The sequence below is a fragment of the Prionailurus viverrinus genome, chromosome A3 (genome assembly GCF_022837055.1).
Source record: "Prionailurus viverrinus isolate Anna chromosome A3, UM_Priviv_1.0, whole genome shotgun sequence".
NCBI lineage: Eukaryota > Metazoa > Chordata > Mammalia > Carnivora > Felidae > Prionailurus > Prionailurus viverrinus.
In genome coordinates, this window is record NC_062563.1 from 108,902,413 (window position 1) to 108,929,198 (window position 26,786).

At 37.5% G+C, this 26,786-nt stretch overlaps 1 protein-coding gene across 3 annotated transcripts in view; it reads left to right on the top strand.

Moving 5' to 3' along the window:
* The window catches only part of MAP4K3 (mitogen-activated protein kinase kinase kinase kinase 3), a 204,989-nt gene that overhangs the window by 60,880 nt on the left and 117,323 nt on the right, over positions 1 to 26,786 (top strand). For all 3 annotated transcript variants that reach the window (XM_047851984.1, XM_047851986.1, XM_047851987.1), the window contains exon 2: positions 5,369 to 5,426. In XM_047851984.1, the coding sequence (XP_047707940.1) occupies positions 5,369 to 5,426 (58 nt within the window). The remainder of the gene's footprint in view (positions 1 to 5,368; positions 5,427 to 26,786) is intronic.

The following is a 26,786-nucleotide window of genomic DNA, read 5'->3' on the forward strand; positions in this document are numbered from 1 at the left end:
ATGTTCCAAAGGGCAAACGTGTGGATAGCATTGGGGAATGGCAAGTTGTTTAGTTTGGCTGCAGCACAAAAATGCAAATTAGGAAGTGACAGGGGCAATATAGTAGAGAGTTTTATAGTTAAAATGCTATATTTCTCAACTAGATACACGCATGCAAAAGAATGAAATTGGAGTTCTCCTGGACACCATGCCAAAATTCACTCAAAATGGATCATAGACCTAAATGGAAGAGCTAAAATTCTAAGATGCTTAGAAGAAAAGATAAGAAAAAAATTTTTGTGACCCTCGGCTAGACATTAGTTTTTTAGCTATAACACCAAAAGCACAAGCAACAAAAAATTAAAAACTTGATCAAAACTAAAACCTTTTGTGCTTCAAAGAACACCATCAAGAAAATCAAGACAATCCATAGGTTGGGATTAAATATTTGCAAATCATGTAACTGATAAGAGACTTACATCACAATCTATAAAGAATTCTAGGTCAGTAATAAAAAGACAACACAAAAATGGGCAAAAGTTGAATATGACATTTCTCCAAAGAAAATATTCAGATGGCCAATGAGCATAAAAAGATGCTCAACATCATTAGTCATTAGTGAACTGCAACTCAGACCACAATGAGATACTACTTCACACCCACTAGGACAGCTGAAATAAAAACCGTAACAACAAATGTTGGCAAGGATGTGGAGATATGGAACCCTTGTGTGTTGCTGGTGACAATATAAAATGGTGCTGCCACTTTGGAGAAACGTTTGACAGTCCTTCAAAAAGCTAAACATAGAGTTGCCGTGTGATTCGGCACTTCCCCTCTTAGGTCTGTCTGTACCCAAGAGAATTAGAAACAAAAATGTGTACTCTAACGTTCATAGAAGCATTATTCATTATAGCCCCAAAATGGAAACAGCCTAAATATCCTTCAGCTGACAAATCGATAAATAAATTGTGGTACTTCCATACAGTGGAGTATATTCAGTAACGAAAGGAATCATGCACTGATACACAATACATCATGAGTGAACCGGAAAATGTTATGCTCAGTGAAAGAAGCCAGTCACAAAGGACCACATTTTGTATAATCCTATTTTTATGAACTATCCAGAGTAGTCAACTCCATAGAGGTAGAAAGTAGACCAGTAGCTGTCAGGAACTGGGAGGAGGAGGAATAGGGAGTGACTGCTAATTGATTGGTGTAGGGTTTCTTTTTGGGGTGATGAGAAGTTCCAAAGTTAGAAAGCAGTGATGGTTATGAAACTGTGAATGTACTTAAAACCACTGAATTGTATGCACTGAAAGGGTAAACTTTATGGTATGTGAATTATATCTCAATAAAAGCTGTTACGAAAAGTGTTGTAATTAGTGAAAAATTTAAATTCTCTGACAAGGAATTTGAGATTTGTCTTTATAAAGAGGGTTCCTTCCTTCTTTCTTTCTTTCTTTCTTTCTTTCTTTTTTTCTTTCTTTCTTTCTTTCTTTCCTCCCTTCCCCTTCCCATTTCCCTTTCCCTTCCCTTTCCCTTCCCTCCCCCTCCCCCTTCCCGGGAGTTGGGTAGGAGCAAAGAGAATCCCAAGTGCAGAGCCCTGTGCAGGGCTAGATCTCACCAACCGCGAGATCATGACCTCAGCCCAAAGCAAGAGTCAGATGCTTAACTGACTGAGCCACCTAGGTGCCCCTTGAATTTTGTCTTTAAAGCAATGGTGTGTATTCCTGAAGAGTTTTCCGTTCAAGAACAACATGATCTGAATATCACTTTCAAAATAAGTGAAGAATGGTGGGCAAGCCAATGATGTGGCAGACAACTCCTAGGTCTAGATGCTAAGAATATTTATCCTCAGTTTTCTGCCCTGAGCAAGTCTGAAATTTTCACATTATTGATACTGAATTAAAAATTTTTAACTTTAGGGGTGCCTGAATGGCTCATTCAGTTGAACGTCTCACTCATGATTTGGCTCAGGCCATGATCTCATGGTTTGTGGGTTTCAGCCCTGCATCAGGCTCTGTGCTGACAGTGCAGAACCTGCTTGGAATTTTCTCTCTCCCTCTCTCTCTGCCCCTTCCCCGTTTGTACTTTCTCTCTCTCTCAATATAAGTAAATAAAACTTAAAAAAAATTTTTTTTAACTTTGTACATGGCAATATTTTATAATATTTACCTTGTTCTCATTTTCTTCCTAATAAATTGCTCTGGGTGATTGCAAAAAGATTAGTAGTTGCAGAGTATAGGAGATAACTATTACTTTTTATATTTAACTCAGTATATAATCTTGACCATTGTAAATTTAGAGACAGCAAAACATGATTTAGCTAGAAGACCAAGAATTTTTTTTTTTTTTTTTTTTTTTTTTTGAGAGCAAGCGAGTGAGCGCAGGAGCTCGTATGCAAGCAGGGGAGGGACAGGGAGGGAGAGAATCTTATGCTGGCTCCATGCAGGGTGTGGAGCTCGATCCACATGGGGCTCAATCTCAGGACCCTGAGATCAAAGAATCTGACACTTGCTTAATCAACTGAGCTTACCCAGGAACCCCAAAACCAAGATTCTTGATGAATCATAATGCTTTAAAGACTTTTTGTTAATAAATGTCTGTCTGCTGCGTTTTGATGCAGAAAAGCTCAGAAATTCAACTTGTCTGGGTTTTTTGTTGTAATTTTTCTTTTTGTGAATTACCTTAGTTCTGTCAAATAAAGTTACATACTGGAAAATATTTCAGAAGGTAAAAAAAAGTAGTAATCATTAGGTGTCTTCTGTTTTTTTGTTCATTCTAAAGAATCATAATTTTAAGGACTCGTTTGTTATCCTTAAAATTCTGGAATGATTTAAATTTTGAAAAATTATATCTGAAGTCACGCCTGTAGTAAACATTGACTTCAGTCTGATAAGTGCTACTGATAAATAGTTTGCTGTCCCAGTTTCTCTGTTAAATATGTGCTGGTGTTAATTATTAGTAAATCTGTTTTTAGAAGAGAGTTGTACATTGTGTCCAGTAGCCATTTTGGACACTCTGTAACTTGTGTTGTCAGTAGAGATTGTGCCCTCTTGTGGTCAATTAGGAACAAAATTTCAGCTATAAAAAATCATCCTGGCTTTCTGTGAGTTCATATTCTCTCTGCTCTTCTGTAATGGAATCACCCATACTCTGATCTTTCTTTCTTTCTTTCTTTCTTTCTTTCTTTCTTTCTTTCCCTCTCTCTTTCTTTCCTTCCTTCTCTTTCTTTCTTTCTTTCTTTCTTTCTTTCTTTCTTTCTATGTTTATTTATTTTTGAGAGACAAAGACAGAGAGAGCATGAATGGGGGAGGGGCAGAGAGCGAGGAAGACCACAGAATCCGAAGCAGGCTCCAGGCTCGGAGCGAGCCCAGTGCGGGGCTCAAACTCATGAACTGTGAGATCATGACCTGAGCTGAAGTTGAACGCTTAACCAGCTGAGCCACCCATGCGCCCCTGAATTTCTTTGGGTGAACAGAAAACAAAACCATGGCAGGATTTTTAAATGGAGAATTGAGAAGTGGGGAGAGTAGCATCTTGTCTTAGTTTATTTGGAGAAGTGCTAGAAAAGATGGGGGTTAGAGGACAGAGTATCTAGGGGGAGCCTGACAGGGCAGGTTCATGAAGTGTGAGGAGAAAAAGCAAGTAGTTGTGATAATGTTTGAGAAGATTTATGAGTCCTGTTTCTGTGATATACCTGAGTATTGTACAGGTACACTTTGCTGGCCCTTCACAAAATGCTCCCAGAATGGTGTTCTGATTTTATTTCTGTTTCAGTGTGTGTGTGTGTGTGTGTGTGTGTGTGCGCGCGCGCGTGTATCTTCTCATTCAAGAGAAGGGAATGAGCACATATCTAGCACTATATTGAAATGTCTATCTCATTTAACAGAAACTAAGTTTAGTTTGAAGTAACTGTTCAAATCTGTTTTGTACTGCTTATAATAAGTTGGCCATGGTAAGTGTTCATTGGTTATGGGAATTTTTTCAGAAGGAATGAATTTTCCCTACAAATTTCAGTTAAAATTTTTTCTTAATTTATATGGGGAGATCTCTCTTTTATAAAAATATTTATTTAAGTAATCTCTGCAGTCTTCGTGGGGCTCAGATTCATAACCCCTAAGATCAAGAGTCACATGCCCTTCCAGTTCAGCCAGCCAGGCACCCAAGTAGGGGGAGATCTTTTTAATACCTTTGAGTTAAAAGGTTAAATTTTATATTTCAGCAATGGCCGTGCCCCATATCTACCTTCCTAGGTTATCATCTGACCTTTTTAATGCCCCAGTATTCTTAGAAGGGTTCTATTGTTAATGCTGCTATCATTACTTGTAGATGATTCACTGATCTTCACCAATCCATTAATAAGAAAGTGTTGTGGGGCGCTTTGCTGGCTCAGCTGGCAGAGTGTGTGATTCTTGATCTTGAGGTTGTGAGCTCAAGGCCCACATTGGGTGTATAGATTAGAATTGTGTGTATTGATCTTCATTGGCTGATATGAAAGTTAAGTTTCAGTGAGCAGTTTTATGTAACAGTTATAACAGTTGCAAGTATTTTGAAAGTTCTGATCAAATTATAAAACATTTTAAGTTGACAAAGAATTACTGCCATTTGCATACAAATTGAAAAGACAGCTTCAGCTTATTACATAATCACAGTTGTAAATACCAGCAATTTAATGTTATTGATTGATCTCTTAAATAATTTTTATTTTTAATATATGGCTTGTGAAATATACTTGATTTGTACTGAACTGCACTGAATTGATTGTACCATCAGCTGTGTTTAAACAGATGCGCGGGGGGGGGGCTGTTTTTATATTTATATTATTATATACTTATAAATTATTAGCTTTTCATATTCTCAGATTTTTAAGATTAAAAGTTTAAGGCTAGTTAATGAATTCAAAATTTTAAATGGACTTAGAATGAATGGCAATAAAGTGTAATGCTTAAAAGCTCAGACTCTGAAATCAGTCTTCTTGGATTAGAATCATTACTGTTGCTTACTAGCAATATGGCCTCGGCAAGTTCTTTAACTTGTCTGTGCTTCAGTTTTGTCATCTGCAAAGTGGATATAATATTAGTACCTACCTCATAAGATTGTTGTGAGGATAAATGAATTAATAAAAAATACTTAGGACAGTGCCTGGCACATCCTGAAGTCTCTGTATGTGTTAATTATTATTATCACTGTTATTAAATTTACACTTGAATTAATGTTGGCATTCATTGTAAAGAATATATTGTTTGCTTTGTAAATATAAACCCCTTTTACAGTTCTTGCATTAAAAATTATCTCTGTATAACTGAAAATAAACAGTAAACTAAAATGACATTTATAAAGTTTTTCATGAAAACTTTTTTTTACAGTATTTTTTCTTCTCTTTTAGGCACGGAATGTTAACACTGGTGAATTGGCAGCAATTAAAGTAATAAAACTGGAACCAGGTAAACTGAAATTTGATGTTTCTTATTGCTGTAAGCCACTGCATATCTTTAAGGCTGATTTTAATGATGTTTGGTCAGCATTTTCTGATTGTTCCTAACATCTGGGAAATAGAACTGGGGTCTACTCTTTTCCTCCTCCTCTTTGAGTTCTGTAGACACCTGACTCAGTTCTTCTTGAAAAAATAACTCATAATGGGGGGAGGAGGAGAACTCCTGAAGAGACTGTTCCTTCTAACTCAGTTGAGCTAACTTGTCACCAGTCTCTAGTGCTGTTTTTCTAGGTTAGCACTGTCCTATACTGAGAGGGCATTGTGATGCCAGGGGGAAAACACTGAACTGAGATTGGAGTGCCTGTAGTCCAGTTCTTTCTGTCCCACACTCTTGCTGTGTGAACTTGGGCAGGTAGCTTCTCTGGGTCTCCTCTGTTTTCTCAGTAGACCTAACCCTCCCATTTTATGAGTCATTAATATTGTAATACTAGTTACCTTCCAACTTGAGCAGCTTATTGTAGAGCCCCTAGATGACTCTGCTTTTTTTTTTTTCTGCTTCAGCTATATTTTCTCTCTGAAATCCCCTACCCTTTACAAAACCCATGTCTTTCTGAGCTAACTACATACCCTTGTTTATCCTCTCTTAAAAGTCCTTCTTCGGGGCGCCTGGGTGGTTCAGTTGGTTGTGCGTCTGACTTTGGCTCACGTCATGATCTCACGGTTCGTGCTCTGGTGCTGATGGCTCAGAGCCTGGAGCCTGCTTCAGATTCTATGTCCCCGTCTCTCTGCCCCACCCCTGCTTGTGCTCTGTCTCTCTCTGTCTCTCAAAAATGAATAAACGTTAAAAAATTTTTTTAAAAAATCCTTCCTCTTTTTTTCTCTTTTCTATCATAAACAAGTAGCTGTGCTAAGTGTCTAGACTGAGTTCCACAGTGATGGTACTGCCTTTCTGATGGCTTCCTTCACAAAAAATTGATAATACATGAATTTGGTAAAAACAGGTTTTATTCCTGGTGTGAGCAGAAATCCATTTGGTAGTTTTTTGTTTCTGTTTTTGTTGTTTTAAGGAGGGCATTTTTTTTGAAAAGTCCAGATAGTAAAGTATTTTAGGCTTTGTGGACCATATGTGGTCTCTGCATACAGTTACCCCTCTTTCCTCCCTCTCTGTCTCCTTTCTCCCCCTAAAATGTAAAAACCATTCTTAGCAAACCAGGCCACCTGCAGCTGTAGTTTTCCTGCCCTTGATTTAGATCATCAGTAGACTTTTTAGAAGTGCCATTAAGATGAAATTTAAGGATGTGTTGATGGACTGTGATCAAACCACACTTAAATATAATGAATGAAAAAATACTTTCTCAGTTACACATATTTACAGATTTTGTATAGTCTAATACTCTAACATACAAGATAGTTTTTTCTTTGAATCTCCTCTGTTTTTTAGGGGATATCTAAAGTTGGTGAAATCTGAGGTAAGAAAAAAAAGTGAAGATTTGGCATTTGAAGCAGGGTCTTCATTTGTAATCAGTAAGGAGTGGCTCTGTTATTTGATGAAGTCATCTCTAATTAGAAGCAATTTGTACATACATCATTCCTTCCAATCAGTTTAGTGTCTCCTGTTTCAGGTCTTCCTGCCTCTGCTCTAAGAGCACTTAACCACATCTGTATTGTCATTCTAGAAATGCCTTTCTTTGTTCCAAGGCTTTTGGTCAAGTTTGTGTCCATAGCACTGAACTTAGTGTCTGGTACACGGTACCTGTTCAGTACCTCTTAAAACTTCTTTAAAAAATTAGGAACTTGAAAAATCTTTCTGTTCATCAAGTCCTTTGTTTTCTGATTAATGCAATGTTTCTGTTGTTAGGATGTGAATCTTAAACTGTCATGTATATGTTGATCATTGTTTTAAAAGTAGAAAATACAATTAAATAAAAAGAAGAAAAATCATTCATGTTCTATCCAGAGATAACAGGGTTATTATCATTTATATGTTACTACATATACCCTTAAGTTTACTTAACATTGGATTCCCTACCTAGATCTTCATAGAAGCCACCTGACTTTGAATACTTTAATTTCACATATCACTTGTTGGTGAGCTTGAAATATATGGCCCGGTGTTTAAAAACACAGGTCTAAAGCCAGGCTACTTTGATTGTAGTCCTGGCTTTGCCACATTGCTTAAGCTTTCTGGTTCTGTTTCTTGATCTCTAAAATGGAACTAATAACAGTAGCTTCCTCTTAAGGTTGTTGTAGGGATTAAATGAGCTAATATATCTAAAGCACTTAAAACAGTGTCTGGAACAAAGTACCGTAGTACCTTCTATAGTAAGTAGCTGTTATTACTACTAACAGTACTCCAGTTCTTGAGATATGACCAACCATATTCCATCTATACCCACCACCCTCCTTCTTCCATTTATAATTTTGAATGAGACCCCAAATATCAAATCATTAATATTTCAGCATGTATGGCTAAAGGATAAGAACTCAAAGTATAACCACAAACAGGAACCCTTACAGGAACATAAAATGGTGCATCTACTTTGGAAAAACAGTTTGGCATTTTTCTTAAAAAGTTAAACATTAATTTGCCAAATGACCCAGCAGTTCTTCTCTTGTGCATCTGCCTGCACGACTTTCACATACAAGTTCATAGTAGCATTATTCACAGTAGCCTGAAGTTGGAAAGAACTGCCCATCAGCTGGTAAATGAAGAGACAAAATATGTCTATAAAGTGAAATATTATTCAGCAATAAAAACAAACTGCTGATGGATGCAATGACATAAATGAACCTAAAAACATGCTAAGTGGAAGGACCCAGACACGAGAGACCACACAGTGTATGATTCCTCTTATGTGAAATATTCAGAAGAGGCAAATCTGTAGTCAGAAAGTAGATTAGTGGGCTGGTGTGTTTGTGTGTGTGTGTGTGTGTGTGTGTGTGTGGACTAACAGTTAATGGACATGAGGAATCTTATTGGGGTAATATTCTAAACTGGTTTACAGTAATGGATGCACACCTTCGTAGATTATTAAAAAAACTATTAAATTGTACTCTTGATATGGATGAATTACATGATTTTAAAATATGCCTCAGTAAAGTGATCAAAATATGTAACCACAATACCATTGTTGTCTTTCAACAACTTTAATAAGTTTCCTAATAACAAATAAGTCCCACGTACTGCAATTAGTTGATATGTCTCAAATTTCTTTTATATTTGTATATTCCTTCTTTATCTCTCCTTCTTTTTTTTTAAAAAAATCTCTTTTTCCTTGCAATTTTTTGTTGAAAAAAAAACTAGGTTGTTTGTCATGTAGAATTATTCCCTCAGTCTGGATTTTGCTGATTGCCTCCCTGTGGTGTCATTTAATATGTTCTTCTGCGAATTGGTAGTTAGCCTGAGAGGATTAATAAGATTCAGGCTAGATTTGGAATGTGGTGGAGGGAGACAACTTCATGGTGGCATGTTTACATTTTTCTAAATTAAAATTCTGATGGACTGTCTATGATTTTTGGAAAAACAAAAACCAAATCTGAAATACTTAAGTGTATGTAATGAAGAATTACATCCAAGTTTGTTATTTTGTTCCTTGTTTTTCTTTTTTTTTTTTAAGCAGCTGATATCCAGTTTGAACCTGACACTAAATGAAGACTTATTCAGACATGTGGACAAAATTGTTTGCTTAAATGTGAAGTTAGTGTGTTTATGTCACTGGGACTTACAGTCTTATTCATGTGGCTTTAATTTATATTTGGTTTCCTTAGTCATCCTTTGATTAACCAAAGCCTGTAACATTTTTTTAAACTTTTCGTTTGAATTCCAGTTAGTTAACATAGAGTGTAATGAAAGTAAAAAAAAAAATACAATTAAATAAAAAATAAGAAACTAAGCATCATTCATCATTCTACCAAGTGTGTGAACCCTGTCAACAAATACAGTTAAATAAAAAGAAGAAACTAAGCATCGTTCGTCATTCTTCCAGGTGTATGAACACTGTCAACTTCTGATGATTCTCTGGATTTTCTTGTATGTTTATATACAAACACCCACACATACATAAACATATAGGAACCACACAGTTATGTAGACCACAAAGGGCTGGTAGAAGTTCAAAGATTGGCAAGAGTACACGACTGAGATTGGCTTAATTTGCTTGCCTGCCATGAACCAGTGAACAGGCACCACAGAGGACAAATAAGATAAGGATGCACGTGAGTGGACATGGCTCACCAGGGCGTCCCCAGGTCCTCGCAGAAGGTGGGCTACACCGGTGGTCTGTGCAGTGAGTAATTTGTCAGCCACAAAACCTAGTTTGCCATCATGTATGCTTTCAGGCTTGGAGAGTGACATCATCTGTAGTCAGCAAGTGGTGCAGCTGCTGTTAGAAAAGGCAATTATTTGTTGTGACACTGCTCTATGCTTTTGTGTTCCATTTCTTGCAGTGTCCTCGGACCTGTAGCAGGCCTGGCCATCGCCTGCCTTACATGTAAACACATGTATGTGTATATGAGTACACTTTATTCATATAAAGGACTTATTTTGTGTATTTGCTTTTCGTTTGGAAAGCATTTCATGAATATTTTTCCGTGTTAACATTTTTATGCCAGTGTTTTTTTAGTTGGCTGCATAGTAGTTGGTTATATAAATCACATTTATTTACTCAGTCCCTAATGATTGTAACACATAAGTTTTCACGGTTAGAAACAGCATTACTGTGTACCTGCGAGGATATCTTTTGTTTTTATACATGATGATTTTGTCATGATGAATTCATAGCTGGTCAAAAGATGTGTCCATTTTTAAGAGTTACGATATATACTAGGAAGGTTGTGCCTGAAATTTCCTGTTTTTTCTCCCTATACTTTTGCCCACAAAGGGTATCATTAAAATAAAATCTTTACTATTGGGCAGAAATTGATACCTGTTAATTAATTGGCATTTCTTTGTCTTCTGGTAATTGGATTTTTTTTTGTGAAGAACTTGTTCATGTCAGTTATTTAACAGAAATGTATTCAGTGTCTACTGTGTGCCAGTCTGTGATCTCACTGTCCGGCAAATAGTGGTAAATAAGGCAGACTCTTACCCTTGAAAAGCTTATATTTTAGTTCAAAGAGACAGTAAACATGTGGTGAAACATGTAAACAAATACTTTATGAACTAAAGTAAGGTAATGTTGAAAATAGTGTGGTCATGGGAGGCCTCTCAGAGCAGATGACATTTGGGTTGAGACTTGAATGATGAGAAGATGACAGTCCCGTGACAGGCGTGGGGAAGAGCATTCCAGGTAGCCAAGATCAGGTGCAGAGACAGGAATGAGTACAGCGCAGTTGAGGACAGAGAGAAGGCCTATATGGCTGGATCATTGTGAGCCAGCGGGCGTATGAAATGAAATGAGGTTGGAAAGCTAAATTACAGGTGGCCTTGGGGACTGTAGTTAAAGAGATTAGATTTTATTTGAAGTGTACTAGAAAAACTTTTAAAGAATTTTTGACATCTGAGCAATGAAGTGGTACTATAAGTACTATTAGTGAAATGGAGAAGACTTAAAGGGTGGATGGAATCAGTAATCCTGTATGTTTTATTAGTAATTCTGTATTTGTTATGTGTGTTTTAGACATCTGTTAGATGACCAATTGCACATGTTAAATAGGCAGTTTGACATATGCATTTGAAGCTGTGGGAGAAGTTAGGTTAGAGATACAAATTTAAGGGTCCTTGGCATATAGGTGGTAGTTGAAGCTGTGGTAGTGGATGAGGTGCCATAGGAAGAAAGTAGAGAGAAGAGAAGGCTGTCTGGCTGAGGTTATAACCCTGGATGACTGCAATATTAGAGGCCTGCCAGACGGGGAGAACCCAGCTAAGAGAACTTGAGAACAGCTGACAACTTAGGAGAAATACCTGCTGGGTGTTTTGTCTTGGGAGCTCAAGGAAGAAAGTCTTTCAGGAAGGAGGGAGATGAAACTGTCGGATGATGCTGAGAGATGTGGAGTAAGATCAGGATGGAGACTTGAACATTGGTTTTGCAGACTTGGACAACTGGTGGGCTGCTCGAGCAAGTTAAGGGGAGAATGAGAGGAAAGGAAATGAAGGTAGTAGGAAGGATCCACCTCTCAAGGCCTTTTGCTGAAAGGGTAGCAGAGAAATGGGGCATTAGCTAAAGCGGGACCTGGGGTTATGGAGGGTTTGTCTAGAATAGATAATGGTAAGTTATGTTTTGTGCCATTGAGAATAAACCAGTAGAGAAGAAGAAATTGATGTTGCGGAAGATACTGCAGATAACTCCAGGAATAAAGTATGAGAAAATGAAAAGAGGTAGGATCCAAGGTATAAATCTGAGAGCAAGGAGAAATGATTCATTTTAATAGATAAGGCAGAGGACAAGTATACGCATGTTCGGTGGTGGGGTTGATAGTGGGAAGCTTACCTGATTGGGCCCATTTTCCTTTTGGAACTATAGGGCATGGTTATCAGCCCAGAGTGAGAGTTGGAGGGTGTACTGGAGATGTAGTGCTGGAGGTAAAATACGTGAAATAGTCTCAGGGACTGGAAAATGATACATAGAGTAGGATGGTCTGGCATTGATCAGTGACCCATTGAAATATGAAGCTGTAAATTTGTACTCTGTAGATATTGCCATGGTACAAGGGAAAGGAAAGCTGAGGTGTATCATTGTAATTTTGCTGGAAAGTATAATGGAGGGAGAGAGGTCTGTCTCAGGAGTTAAGGGTGATTGTAAAGGAGTGGTTATATTGCTTGTTCATGGAGTCTGGGCAGAGAAGGACAAGAAATTGGTATGGATAGTAAAAAATGATAAGCTCAATGAGAACAATCCTCGAGATTGGAAAATTGTTGGAATGGGAGAACTTTAGTCAGTCATATGGAAAGATTGGATGACCTGAATGGGATACTTGAAATAGAGGCTTTAAAGGTGGTGCGTTGGAGGGGCACCTAGGTGGCTCAGTTGGTTAAGCGTCCGACTCTTGGTTTTGGCTCGCACCATCTCTTGGTTTTGGGAGTTGGAGCCCTGCATTGGACTCTGCGCTGGTAGCACAGGGCCTGCTTGGGATTCTCGCTCTTTCTCCACCCCACCCCCTTTGTACTACTGTCTGTCTCTGTCTCTCTGAAATAAATAAATAAACTTAAAAAAAATAAAGGTGGTGCGTTGGAGCACTTGGGTGGCTCCGTCGGTTAAGCATCTGACTCTTGGTTTCAGCTCACGATTGGTGGATTCGAGCCCCACATCAGACTCTGCTGATGGGGCAGAGCCTGCCTGGCATATATTCATTCATTCATTCATTCATTCATTCGTTCGTTCTCTCTCTCTCTCTCTCCCCCTCTCTCCCTCTCTCCCTCTCTCCCTCTCTCTCCCTCTCTCCCTCTCTCTCTCTCTCCCTCCCTCTGTCCCCCTCTGTCCCCCTCTGTCCCCCTCCCTCCCTCTCTCCCTCTCTCCCTCTCTCCCTCTCTCCCTCTGTGTGTGTGTGTGTGTTTGTGTGTCTGTCTCTTCCTCTGCCTCTTCCTCTTTCTCTTTCTCTCTCTCCATAATCAACATTAAAAAAAAAAAACATCTAATTAAAAAAAATATCTAAAGGTGGTATGCTTATGAAGGATGATGAGATGCCCATGTGAATAGGGTGGGGCTGAAATAGAGATTGTTATAGCTGAGCAGGTTATGCATCCAAGAGGCCTGGGTGTTTTGATGATCATTTATGAGGATGTCGAGGTCACGAAACATGAGTGAAGTAATGATGAGCCAGGTGCCACAGTGTCAGTGTGTGAGGGAGAATGGCTAAGAATTCCAGAAATGCAGCTACAAGGAGTAGGAGGTGATACCCTGTGACAGCAGCCGCTTCAGGAGAGGCTGGGCTTTGAAGGAGAGAAGGGGAAGGGGTATTTGGAAGCAACAGCGAGGACGGAGGATATCCACCCCGCTTCTAGGTCCTGCAGGACGTGAGCAAATTTCTACACCCTGAGAGGACTAAAGAGGAAGCAGCATCCTAGGGGAAAGCCAGCTTTCAGTTAGAATGTGAAGGTGAAGGGAGCCTGAAGAAGGGCTGGAGGATGAAGAGGAGGTCCTGATGACCTGTGAGATCAAAGGATGCCCATTTTTCTATGGAGATACCTGTCTTTTATTGATTGATTTTTTTTTTAATAGAGAACACTTCTGGGGTGTCTGGGTGGCTGAGTTGGTTAAGCGTCCAACTTTAGCTCAGGTCATGATCTCACAGCTCTTGAGTTCGAGCCCCACATCAGACTCCATGGCTCTGTGCTGCCGACTCGGAGCCTGGAGTCTGCTTCAGATTGTCTGCCTCTCCCTCTCCCTCTGCCCTTTCCCTGTTTGTACTCTGTCTCTCTCAAATATATGTAAACATTTTTTAAAAATTAAAAAAAAAAAAGAACACTTTAAAAAAATGTTTATTTATTTTATTTTGAGAGACAGAGGGAGGGAGAGAGAGTATCTGAAGCAGGTTCTGTGCTGTCAGTGTGGAGTCAGACTCAGGGCTTGAACCCACAAACTGTGAGATCATGCATGACCTGAGCTGAGGTCAAGAGTCTGATGCCTAACTGACTGAGCCACTCAGGCACCCCTATTTATTGATTTTTTTTTTAAAGGTCTTTTTCTTTGACAGGTTTTAATCCTTTGGTAAATTGCAATTTTTTTTTTCTCGTATGCCTTTAAAATTTTGATGACTTTTGGATACAGGTAAGTTTTTAATTCATATGTAGCTAAACCTATCACTATTTTTCTTTATGCTCTGAAGGTCTTGCTCATTCCCCTTGTTTATTTTTATGTGTGTGCATATTTTATATTCACTTGACTATTATTGTACTTTTTTCAATATTTAAATCTTTGATCCATGTGGAATTATTGTGTATCACCTGAAGTAAAGATCGAACTTGATTTTTTTTTTTGTATAATTAAGTCAAGCATCTTAGTCCTTCGGTATAATTGGGTCTGTTCTGGGCTTTCTGTTTTAATTTAAGGAATTGCCTATTTATTTTGTTGCTAATGCCACACTGAAACTAGATTTTATTTTATTTATTTAAAAAAAATTTTTAATGTTTCTTTTTGAGAGAGAGAGAGAGAGAGAGAGAGGACATGAGTGGGGGAGGGGCAGAGAGAGAGGGAGACACAGAATTCAAAGCAGGCTCCAGGTTCTGAGCTGTCGGCACAGAGCCCAATGCGGGGCTCAAACTCACGGACTGTGAGATCATGGCCTGAGCCTAAGTCAGACGCTCAACCAACTGAGCCCCCCGGGTGCCCTCTGAAACTAGATTTTAAAATAATACTTGTTCTTGAGGCAGATTGATTCAAACAATATTTTTATAGGATTGATAGTGGTATATGTTTGGACAGAGATAAATAATGTATTCAGTGACAGTGGAAAATAACAATATAGGTAAATTTTCTAAAATCCTCCTTTAAATTGCAAGAATTATTTTGACTGTTGTTTGTAAGTATTTCTCAAATGCACTTATCTCAAATAGCATGCTGAGAGCAGTGTACTCACCATGATGTAACTGATAGTTATAAGTTAAATCCTCAACACCTCATGACAGAGAAATGTTGCCTCCCAGAGAAAGGCTCTCAGCGGCATTTTTTCCTATCGTTTGGTGTCACTTCTTGCTTGTTTTTATCAATAAACATTTACTGACATGCATTAAGATAAATGAAAAGACACAGTTCTTGATTTTGAAGTGTCAGCCCTTTATATCTGCCCCCTTTATCTGCTGTTTCTTTTGCATTGGCGGCCAGGAGATTGGACAGTTAGATTTGTTAAAATGGCACTTACTGAAAAAGTAAATAATGCTATGAGTTTATCAGAAGAACTTTCCTTTGAGCTTTGAGTCCTCTCTTTTGCCTGATCAAGTTACTTTTTGTCTATGCCTGGTTCTCACTTATGTTCTGAAAAGTTAATTACTAAATAAGTGCTTAGTTTTGAAGTCTAATTGTTATTTTGGAAGAGTTTCTGTGATGGGTAGCAAGAATCAAAGAGTGGTATGATGGTGAAGGAATAATGGTTTAGAATGTAAACTTTGGACCCAGAGTCCTTTGGTTGTAATTGAGGCTCCATCACAGTAAGTGCCATGACCTTAGCAAATTACGTAACCTGTTTTTATACCCTCCTGCAAAGTGGGTATGGCAGTAGTTCCTATTCATAGGGTTGTTGTGAAAATTAAGTATTTTAATACTTTTAAAGCATTTAAAATAGCTATTATTTTTATTAATAGAGACTTAAAATTTTTAAAGTATAATTTCATGTATTGTGAAATTGAAATTAATAAAATTAAGTAAGCTATTATGTTTTCTTTCATTCTAGGAAACAAATGTAATAACTGATTTCTTAAACTGTCTGCTGACTTAATACTATCCCTTATTATTCTCCTCTGTCCCAACACACACACACACACACACACACACACACACAGACACACCTTAAACACAGTAGACCTCCTTAGAGACGTTTATGCACTTTGAGTTAGATTTTTCTTTGTGATAATCTGGGGGCTGTGGAATAAGGCAAGCTTGGGAAATTATTTTCTTAAGCTTATTTTCTTTACAGTGACTACTCAAATGCAATGAAACCAAGTTCTAGAATTGCCTTTTTTGAACTTAAATATTCTGTCCAGAGTAGGCTATAAAATCCTTGGTGAAGGTGGCTTTTTTTTAAAATTATAACCTTGAGACTTTGTATAGTTCTAGGCACATAAATGCTCAGTAGGTATGTTATTGAATGAGTACTAGTGATCAGCTATATTTTTTTAAATTTTTTTTTTTTGTTTAATTTTTGAGACAGAGACAGAGCATGAACGGGGGAGGGGCAGAGAGAGAGGGAGACACAGAATCGGAAGCAGGCTGCAGGCTCTGAGCTGTCAGCCCAGAGCCCGACACGGGGCTCGAACTCACAGACCACGAGATCGTGACCTGAGCCGAAGTCGGACACTTAACCGACTGAGCCACCCAGGCGCCCCAGTGATCAGCTATTTAAGTGTCAGACACTGATACTGTCAGATACTAGAAAGGCTAGAATTTCCAGAATGATGATTTTTTTTAATGCAAAAATATTTTTTGATGTAAAAAAAAAAAAACCACGCTTATGAGGTCAGTTGCTAAAGTTCTTATACTTTGCCGAAAAAGTAACTTTATAGCCTTTTGTAGGCTACCCATCCTAATTTCTGGAGAACCTTTTATTATTTGCAAGATAAAATTAAGTCAGTCTCATGATAAATAAAATTCTTTTTAAAAATTTTAATTTCAGTATAGCTAGCATACATATATATACCAATATATATAGTGTTATATTAGTTTCAGGTGCACAATGTAGTGATTCAACATTTCTCTATGTTGCTCTGTGCTCATCGTGATAAGTGTACTCTTAATCCCCTTCACCTGTTTCCCCCATCTCCCACCCATATCTTCCCTCTGGTAACCATCAGTTTGTTTTCTGTAAGAGTCCGTTCTTTAGTTTGTCTCTTTTTTTTTCTGTTTTTTGTTTCAGATCGATCCTTTAATATGTACATGTTTAGTATTAAAATTAAGTCTGTGTCATCTATGTAAGTGGCATTGATAGGCTCTGAAATGCTGGCGGGGAAAGTACAGCTATCATATTAGGTTTGTTTTCTGTTTTCTATGTCAGAGGAGGTATAGGGGAGATTTTGGCAACATAATTCAAGTACACCCAGAAATGTAGGAAATGATGATATGCAGAACTTGGTTTAACAGGAATTCACTTTCTTATTAGTGTTTTTCCAGATGGTGGAATTTTTCTTCTGAAATTCACATACCCACATAACAATAACAATAATGGTGATAAAAGTCACAGCGACCACTTTTTGAACATTTGCTGACGGCTGCATGCCAGACTCTATACTAAACTCTTCATATGCATTGTCTCCATCCTCAGAGTAACACCTTGCAGTAGGTATGGTATTATCATCCCCATCTCACAGATGTAGAATAGAGGCACAGAAAGATTAATTTGCCTTAGGGCTTTGTAACAGTGAAGCAAATTCAAATCCAGGTTTGTGTTTTTTCTAGAGCCTGTGCTATTGTGTATATTGCCTTACAGATACTTTATGGAATGTTGAGAATAATTCCTGGTTCTCCAGCAATGTTCTTTGAAAGTTTTGCCTCTTTATTGAACCCGTGTTCATTTATTTTTAATTTTTAACTAAAAATTTTTATGTGTTTTATTTAAGGTAATTGCAGAGGATAGAAAAAATTATAAGAACAGTACAAAGAATTTTGGTATTTCACCCAGATTTCTCAATACTCAATTTATTATTTTTGCTATATGCTTTCCTACATTAAAAGATAGACTCTTCCCCTGAATACTTTAGTGTGTATTTCCTTTAACGATGAAATGTCATTGTCTTACATAAGAGTACAGTGATCAAAATCAGGAAATTAAGACTGATACGATGCCTATTATTTAAACCCCAGACCTTACTCAGATTTTGTCAGTTGCCCCAATAATACCCTTTTAAGGCAAAAGAAAATCCAAGGTGATGTGTTGCATTCAGTTCCAGGTCTCTTGAGTTGCCTTTAATCTGAAAGAGTTCTTGAGCCTTTGTTTTGGATTCTAGGTATAGTTACTGCTACTGAAGTATCCTTGTTACTAGGCTGCCTTAAGGGATGGAGTTGGGAAATAGAGGTCCCATGTATGTGCACACACGAATATGGATTTACCCACACCTCCCCCTCCCTCCTACCCATATGATTGTCTAAAACCAATACCAGTCTAACACCACGTGGTTCATTTTCTCCTTTTCATGTTTGTAACTCTCTTCTCCAGTAGAGAAACCTAGTTTCCATTATCCACAGTATATTCATTCCTTTGCTTAATCCTTGAACACAGAAGTAATTTCAAATTTGTTAATCCATATCTCTTTGAGAAATCAACTACTAACTAGAAGTCACTGTTCAGAGTTCTGTTTATCTTTAGAACATATACTGTTCTTATGTTTGGTTCCCTACCACCCTTACCCTTTCATAGTGTTTATGCTATTCATTTGAAGTCTGTGTGGTGTATTAATTTCCTAGAGCAACCATAACAAAATATCACAAACTAGATGGCTTAAAGCAACAGAAATTTATTCTCTCACAGTTCTGGGAGGCCAGAAATTGAAAATTAAGGTATCAGTGGAGTTGAATCTATCTGAAAGCTCTGGAGAGAATATGTTCCATCCTTCTCCTTCAGTTTCTGGTGATGGCCAGCAATCTTTGGAGTGCCTTGGGTTGTAGAAGGCTTGAATCTCTGCCTTTGTCATCACATACTGTGCTCCCTGTGTCCAAATTTTTCCTTCATATAAGGACATCAGTCATAGAGATCTCCCTTAAGGCCTCATCTTGACTTGATTACTGCAAAGACCGTATTTCCAAGTAGGGTCACATTTACAAGTACTAGAGGTTAATTAAGACTTCACCATATTTTGGGGGGAGGGGGGGACACAATTCAACCCATGATATATAGCCAGTTCATTTGTTTCTGTTTGTATTCATTTGGGGGATGCCTGCCTCATCTTTGATTTTATTTCTTTTAGAGTGTTTTTAGAGCATATGAAACTTTAACATGATTCTAAAAGGCAGAACTATACAAAAAGAAATATTTAGGAAGTATTATATTTCTGTCCTTTTTACCCTATTCCTGCTCACCCCCTATTGATAACCACTGTCTTTGGTCTCGGGTTTATCCTTTCCATGTTTTTTTGTTGTGCCGTTTTGTTTGTTTGGTTGGTTTTGTTTTTTACCCAAAGGGACAGGTATATGAATATTTTCTTGTTTTCTTTTTTTATTTCACAAAGGGTAGCATACTATAGATATCTCTTTGAATTTTGTTCTTTTCATTTAGCAACATGTCTGGGAAATCACTCCAAAATAGTCCATTACACACACACACACACACACACACACACACACACACACACACACCAAAGTTAATTCAGTCACTGTCCCATGTGTGAGCATTTAGGTTCCAGTGTGTTGCATTTACAAATAATGCTGCTTGAAAAATTTATGTCATCCATATTGAAAAATGCTACAAGGAGGTCTCAGAAACATGCCAAAATGAAGGAACCCAGACATAATAGGTCTCTTGATGTATGGTTCCATTTATATGAAATATACAGACTAAGTAAATCCTTAGAGACAGAAAGCAGATTTGTGGTTGCTGGGGAAGAGGGAGGAAATGGGAAGTGACTGCTTAAGTGTATAGGGTCTCCTTTAGGGGTGATAAAAATGTTTTAGAATTAGAGGTGATGGTGGCACAGCATTGTGAATGTACTAAATACCACTCAATTGTACACTTTGTTATACGGATTTCACCTCAAAAGTATGTATTATCCATAAGTTAAAATAGCTGCTTATTTTTTCTCATGCGTCTTGGTGCTTTGACATTTCAGCCCTTGAAATATGCAGTGCATCTTTAAATGCTGAGGTTCATCATTTTAATGATGGTGTGCATAACATATATACATTGCTCGCACATTTTTTTTGGTTGCTTTATCAGAATTTAGAGTAATTTTCTTTACCTCTTCTGTCTCTCATTTTGCAGAGGTTTTGGGTTATGTTTTGTTTTTCTCATACACTGGAGAGAGTTGAAGTCTAATGATGCTGGAGCTTAAAGTATCTGTGGGGAATTGGGAGCATGGTCAGGGATGGGAGTGGGTCGTAAAGGATGGAAGCTAGAAGGATATTAAGGCCAGAATGTATACCATGACACTTTCTATGCTATGCCAAAATGTCTGGAGCTGTGGGTTATAGAAGGTTATTAGGGAGAAGACTAATATTTATCCTGTGTTTTAAATATAACTGGCAGTAATATGACAAATGTACTGAAATGTAAGTTAATACTGGAAATAGGGAGACCAGTTAAGAATTATATTGGGAAGCGTATTAGGGCTCAGGTTAACTGCCATACAAAGAAACTCCAAAATGACCTGAGTAAGATAGACATTTATTTCTCTCTCATGTAACAGTTCTGAAGTGAGCCCAGACTGGTGCATTAGTACTGTTACATGAGCTTCTTGAGGGATGCCTGTTCCTTCCATTTTATGCCATCACCCAGTAGAACACACATTCACCTGCTGTGTGAAGCAGGGTCATTGGTGTGTCCATCTTTTTCTTGTAGGAACCGAGAGACAAGTATTTTAAGGCAAGCAACTTTTAACTAATGAGTCTGGAAGTCGCACACCAGCTCTGCTCATTGTCCATTCCTGGAAACTTGCTTACGTGGTCACACAGATTCATGAGAGGCTAGGAAATGTGTTCTTTAACCTGACAGCTATATGTCCAAGAAGGAAAGAATGGCTATTAGAGGTAAAAATAGTAGTCTACCCCAAGAGGCAATTTGGCTGTTATTATGAGGATTTGAACCAAGGTAGTTACAGTAGGGCTGGATTGGAGAGGTATTTAGGAAGTAGAATGAAGAGAGAACGTATTTCCATTGATTTGAGACATGTTGATTATGAGGTGTTTAGAGATTGTTTTTGTAGATATGTATAGTTGTCAGTATGATCTACAGGTCTGGGGCTCAGGAGAGAGGTCTTGGCTGGATGCCTGGATTTGAAAATCATTGGTGTTAGGTAGTAGCTGTAGTCAGAGAGTTTCAAAAAGAAAGAAGGCATTGCTAATATTAAATGCTGCTTCAGAATTGATAAGTGGCCTTGGATTTGGATCTTAGAATGACACAGACCTTTGCAAGAGTAATCTTAGCAGAGTCCTGGAATGAAAAATAGATTGGGTTGAGGAATGCATGGAAGTCATGAAAAGGAAACAAACCTGAGACTACTCTTTGAAGAACTTTGGCTGTGCAAAGCAATAAGGGGACTGGTTTAACAAGGGAAAAGAAGGTTAAGAGAGAGTTTTTACATTGAAGTAAGTTTGAGCATATTTGTAGACTGAAAGGAAAGGAGTGGTGATAGAATAAAGGTATCAAAGAGAATATAATAAATGATGAAGCAACGTTCTGGGAGGGCTTGGAAGAAACAGGATCAGGAGGTACCTCTTTTGAAAAGGAAGAGAGTACCTCTTTTGGGATCATATCTTTATAAAGGGCCAAGAGTGGGCACAAATATAAATTAGCTTTAAGGTTGAGTAGAAGGTAGTAAAAGAAGATCTCTACTATAGGGCCTCCATTTTCTCAGATGGAGGAAGCTTTGTCCTTAGCTGAGAGTGAAGTAGAGGTGGATAAGTAGGATATCTGAAAAATAATGGAAATGACTTTTTGTTGTTGTTTAGGAGCCACTGTAGGAAATAGAAGAAGAAACTGACTAGTTACCAGTGATGGGACTGTTGGACGGTGTTATGTGCCTAACTGAAGTTTAGAAATAAACCATTTTTTAATTGTTTCCATTAACACAGCTGTGTTACTATTCAAGAACTATCATTAGAACATTGCCTGAAGGGGCGCCTGGGTGGCGCAGTCGGTTAAGCGTCCGACTTCAGCCAGGTCATGATCTCGCGGTCTGTGAGTTTGAGCCCCGCATCGGGCTCTGGGCTGAAGGCTCGGAGCCTGGAGCCTGTTTCTGATTCTGTGTCTCCCTCTCTCTCTGCCCCTCCCCCGTTCATGCTCTGTCTTTCTCTGTCCCAAAAATAAATAAAAAACGTTGAAACAAAATTTTTAAAAAAAGAACATTGCCTGAAAACATTATGCCATCAGTTTTCACGGATTAAAAGTTTCTCTTTTCTCTAGAAATTAGAATTATGGGGAAATTAGTGTTAAGAGAACTAGACAAGGGTAGTACTCCAATGTAGGTAAACTTGTCTCTTTCAAAAACTGTTGATTAGTGAAATTCCTGTCCCTGTAATGTTAATTATGCATCCATGATACCTGTCCTCCAAAGTCTCCGAGGATAACAAGCATATATTCATAATTTATCTTCAGCCTTACTCACAAAGTAGGTTAAAAAAAACAAAACACCAGTAATGCTAAGATAAATGTTTAATTAAAGTTAGAAATAGTACTTTTATAGAAAAGAGAAAAACAATACTGAGATATGTCACTCCATAATCTCATCCTTTTGCATAAAGTCTTCTTGATTCCAGATGTGTAATGCAAACCAGTGATTCCTGGTATTTAACATGAAATGCTGCTACCACAAATGTAATATTTATTGTACTTCTATATAATGCCAGTATGGAAGAAAGTTCAGTTTCCTTTTAAGACTCTTGCTTCTACTAAAGCCTATGTTTTCTTGATATGTTAAAAAGGGACATTGTAGTCCCAGAGGTCTTCACTATAAAATACAGCCATTCGAACAGATGTGAGATGGTATCATCTTGTGGTTTTGATTTGCATTTCTCTAAAGATTAATGATATTGAACACCTTTTCATGCACCTGTTGGCTACTTGTATGTATCTTCTTTGGAAAAAAATGTTTATTCAGTATTTCTGCCCATTTTTAAATCACATTTTTTTTCCTGTTAACTTGTGTGAGTTCTTTATATGTTTTTTGATATTAACTCCTTATTGGACATGATTGGCAGATATTTTCTCCCCATTCCACAGGTTGCCTTTTTATTTTGTTGATGGTTTTCTTTGTTGTGCAGAAAGAAGCTTTTTAGTTTTTTATCATAAAAAAGACAAGAGATGAGTGTTGGTGAGGTTGAGGAGAAAAGGGAACCCTTGTGCGCTGTTGGTGGGACTATAAATTGGTGCAGCCGCTACGGAAAACAGTATAGAGGTTCCTCAAAAAATTAAAAATAGAAACTCTATACAATCCAGCAGTCCAGCTTCTGGTATATATCCCAAGGATATGAAAACAGGATATTGAAGAGTATCCACTCTCCCATGTTTATTGTAGCATTATTTATAATAGCTAAATTTGGAAACAACCTACATGTCTGTCAGCGATGAATGGACAAAGAAGGTGTAGTGTGTACATACACAATGGAATGTTACTCTGCCACCAGAGAGAAGGAAATGCTGCCATTTACAGCAACCTGGATGGACCTTGAGGGCATTATACTAAGAAGTAAATTAGAGAAGGCACATACTGCCTGGTATCACTTCGGTGTGGAATCCTAAAAAACAAAAGTAAAAAAAGGTCAAACTCCTAGAAACAGAGTAGAAGAGTGGGTGCCTGTGGCTAAGGGATAGGGAAATAGTGTATAATAAAAAGCAAACAAAATTAATTCAAAAGGTAAGTTCTGTATATTGTTATGAAAAAGAGAAGACAATACTTGGCTTAACAACAAAGCCCCAAAATATATGAGGCAAAGCTAACAACTGGAGAGAGAAATGGTTTAAACAATAATAGTTGGAAACTTTAATACCCCACTTCTATTTATTCATTTTTGTTTTATTTTTATTTTTTGAGAGAGAGCGAGCAGGGGAGGGGCAGAGGGAGACAGAATGTTAAGCAGTCTTCATACTCAGCAAGGAGCCCTACGCTGGGCTCGATGTCAGGACTGACCATGAGATGGCCTGAGCTGAAATCGGGAGTTGAATGCTTAGTCGACTGAACCACCCCAGATACCCCAGTATGCCACTTTTAATAATTAATGGTAAAAGTAGGTAGAAAATAAGGAAATAGAAATACTATAAACCAATTAGACCTGATATACATCTGTAGAACACCTCACCCAACAGTAGCAGAGCACATATTCTTCACAAGCATACATAGAACATTCTCCAGGGTAAACCATATGCTAGGCTATAAAACATGCCCAAATTAATTTAAAAGAATTAAAGTCATACAAAGTATGTTCTTCGAGAATAGTATTAAGTTAGAAATCAGTGACACAAAGAAATTTTGGAAATTCACAAATATGTGGAAAAGAGGAAATCACAAGGGTAATTAGGAAGTACTTTAAGAGGAATAAAAATGAAAGTACAACATATAAAAACGTATGTATAGGTGTGCTGTTTCAAAGGGGCACATGCATCCCAATGTTTACAGCAGTGCTATTGACAATAGCCAAAGTATGGAAAGAGCCCACATATCCATTGATGGATAAATGGATAAAGAAGATGTGGCATATATATATACAATGGTGTATTGTTCGGCAATCAAAAAGAATGAAATCTTGCCGTTTGCAACTATGTGGATGGAACTAGAGGGTATTTACTAAGTGAAATTAGTCAGAGAAAGACAAATATCATATGACTTCACTCATGTGAGGACTTTAAGAGACAAAACAGATGAACATAAGGGAAGGGAAGCAAAAATAATATAAAAACAGGGAGGGGGACAAAACTTAGGAGACTCTTAAATATAGAGAACAAGCTGAGGGTTGAGGAGGGATTATGGGAGGGGGGAGGGGCTAAATGGGTAAGGGGCATTAAGGAATCTACTCCTGAAATCATTGTTGCACCACATGCTAACTAACTTGGATGTAAATTAAAAAATAAATTAATTAAAAAAAAACTTACGGAATGTAGCTAAAGCGGTGCTTAGAGGGGAGTTTATGACTGTCAATGCCTGTATTAAAAAAGAAAGTTTCAAGTTTGCTGACAGCTCAGAGCCTGGAGCCTGCTCTGGATTCTGTGTCTCCCTCTCTCTGCCCCTCACCCCCTCTCAAAAATAAACATTAAAAATTAAAAAAAAAATTTAAGCAAAAAAAAAGAGGAAGAAATTAAAGACCAGATTAAACCAAAGGCAAACATAAGGAAAGAAAATATAAGGATTAGAGATAAATAAATACAGTATAGAACAGTAGAGAACATTGGTGTAACTGAAAATGGGTTCTTTGAAAAGATCAACAAAATTGACGAATCTTTAGTTAAACCAAAGAAAAAAGTGAAAAAAGGTAAGACTAAAATTACTAAAATCAGGAATGAAAGAGGGGAACTTACTACCGATCTTACAGAAATAAAAAGGATTATGAAAATACCATGGACAGCTGAATGCCAACAAATTAGGTACATAGGTGAAATGAACAAATTTCTAAAATGATACATCATCAAAACTGACTCAAGAAGAGATAGAAAATTTGAATAGACCCATAACAAATAGCAGTTGAATTAGTAATCAAAAAACTTTTCACTGAGAAAAATCCAGGAACAGATGGTTTCACTGGTGAATTCTACCAAATGTTTAATTAAGAACACCAATCCTTCACAACAACCCTCCCCACAAAAAAAGGAAGGAACGCTTCCCTACTCATTCCATGAGGTCGATATTACCCTGATATCAAAACCAAACAGATTTTACAAGTTAACTACGGATCAGTCTTAATATAAATGGAAAAAATCTTCACTAAAATCATAGCAAACTACATGCAACAATGTGTAAAAAAGACCGTAGGGGTACCTGGGTGGCTCAGTTGGTTAAGCTTCCGACTTCAGCTCAGGTTATGATCTCACATTTCTTGAGTTCGAGCCCTGCATGGGGCTCTGTGCTTACAGCTTGGAGCCTGCTTAAAGTTCAGTGTGTGTGTCTCTCTCTCTCTGCCCCTCCCCCACTCACACTCTGTGACTCTCTCTAAAAATATAAACATTAAAAAATATTTGGAAAAAAAAAAAAGATTGTACACTATGACCAAGTGGGATTTATCCCAGGAATGCAAAATTGGTTGAATATCTGAAAACGTAATACACCATATTATTAGAATAAGAACAAAAATCATTTCAACAATGCCAAAGAGGCAATTGACAAAATCCAGAACCTTTTCATGATGAAAAAAAGAAACTGAACAAAGTAAGAATAGAAAGGAATTTCCTCAACCTGATAAAGTGCATATATACAACACCCAAGGTTAGCAACCATACTTTGTCTTTGATGAAAGGCAAAGATGTCTTTCCTGTAATATCAAGGACAAGACAAGAAGTACATTTTCACCATAACTATATATACATCATTGTAGATCTTCCTAGGACAGTTAAACAAGAAAAAGAAATAAGAGGCATCCATATTGGAAACAAAGAAGTAAAATTATCTGTATTTCCAGGTGATATGATCTTGTATCTAGAAAATCCTAAGGAATCAATCCACTAATATACTATTAAAACTGAAAACAGAGTCAGTAAGTTTGCATGGTACAAGATCAATATGCAAAATTTTATTTCTATACACAGGCAGTTACATTCTGAACATGAAAGTGAGAAAATCTAGTTACAATAGCATCAAATTAAGATTAAATACTTAGAAACTAAGGTTAAAATATTTATGTATAAGTTTAACAAAAGAAATGGAAGACTTGTGCATTGAAAACTATAAAACATTGGACAAAGAAGATCTAAATAAGTGGAAGGACATACCATATTTATAGATGGAAGACTTAATATTGTTGAGGTGGCATTACTCCTGAAATTGATATACAGAGTCAACACAATTTCTGTTGAAATCCCAACTTGCTTTTTGGCAGAAATTGACAAGCTGACCCTAAAATTCATATGGAAATGCAAGGGGCCCAGAATTGCTAAA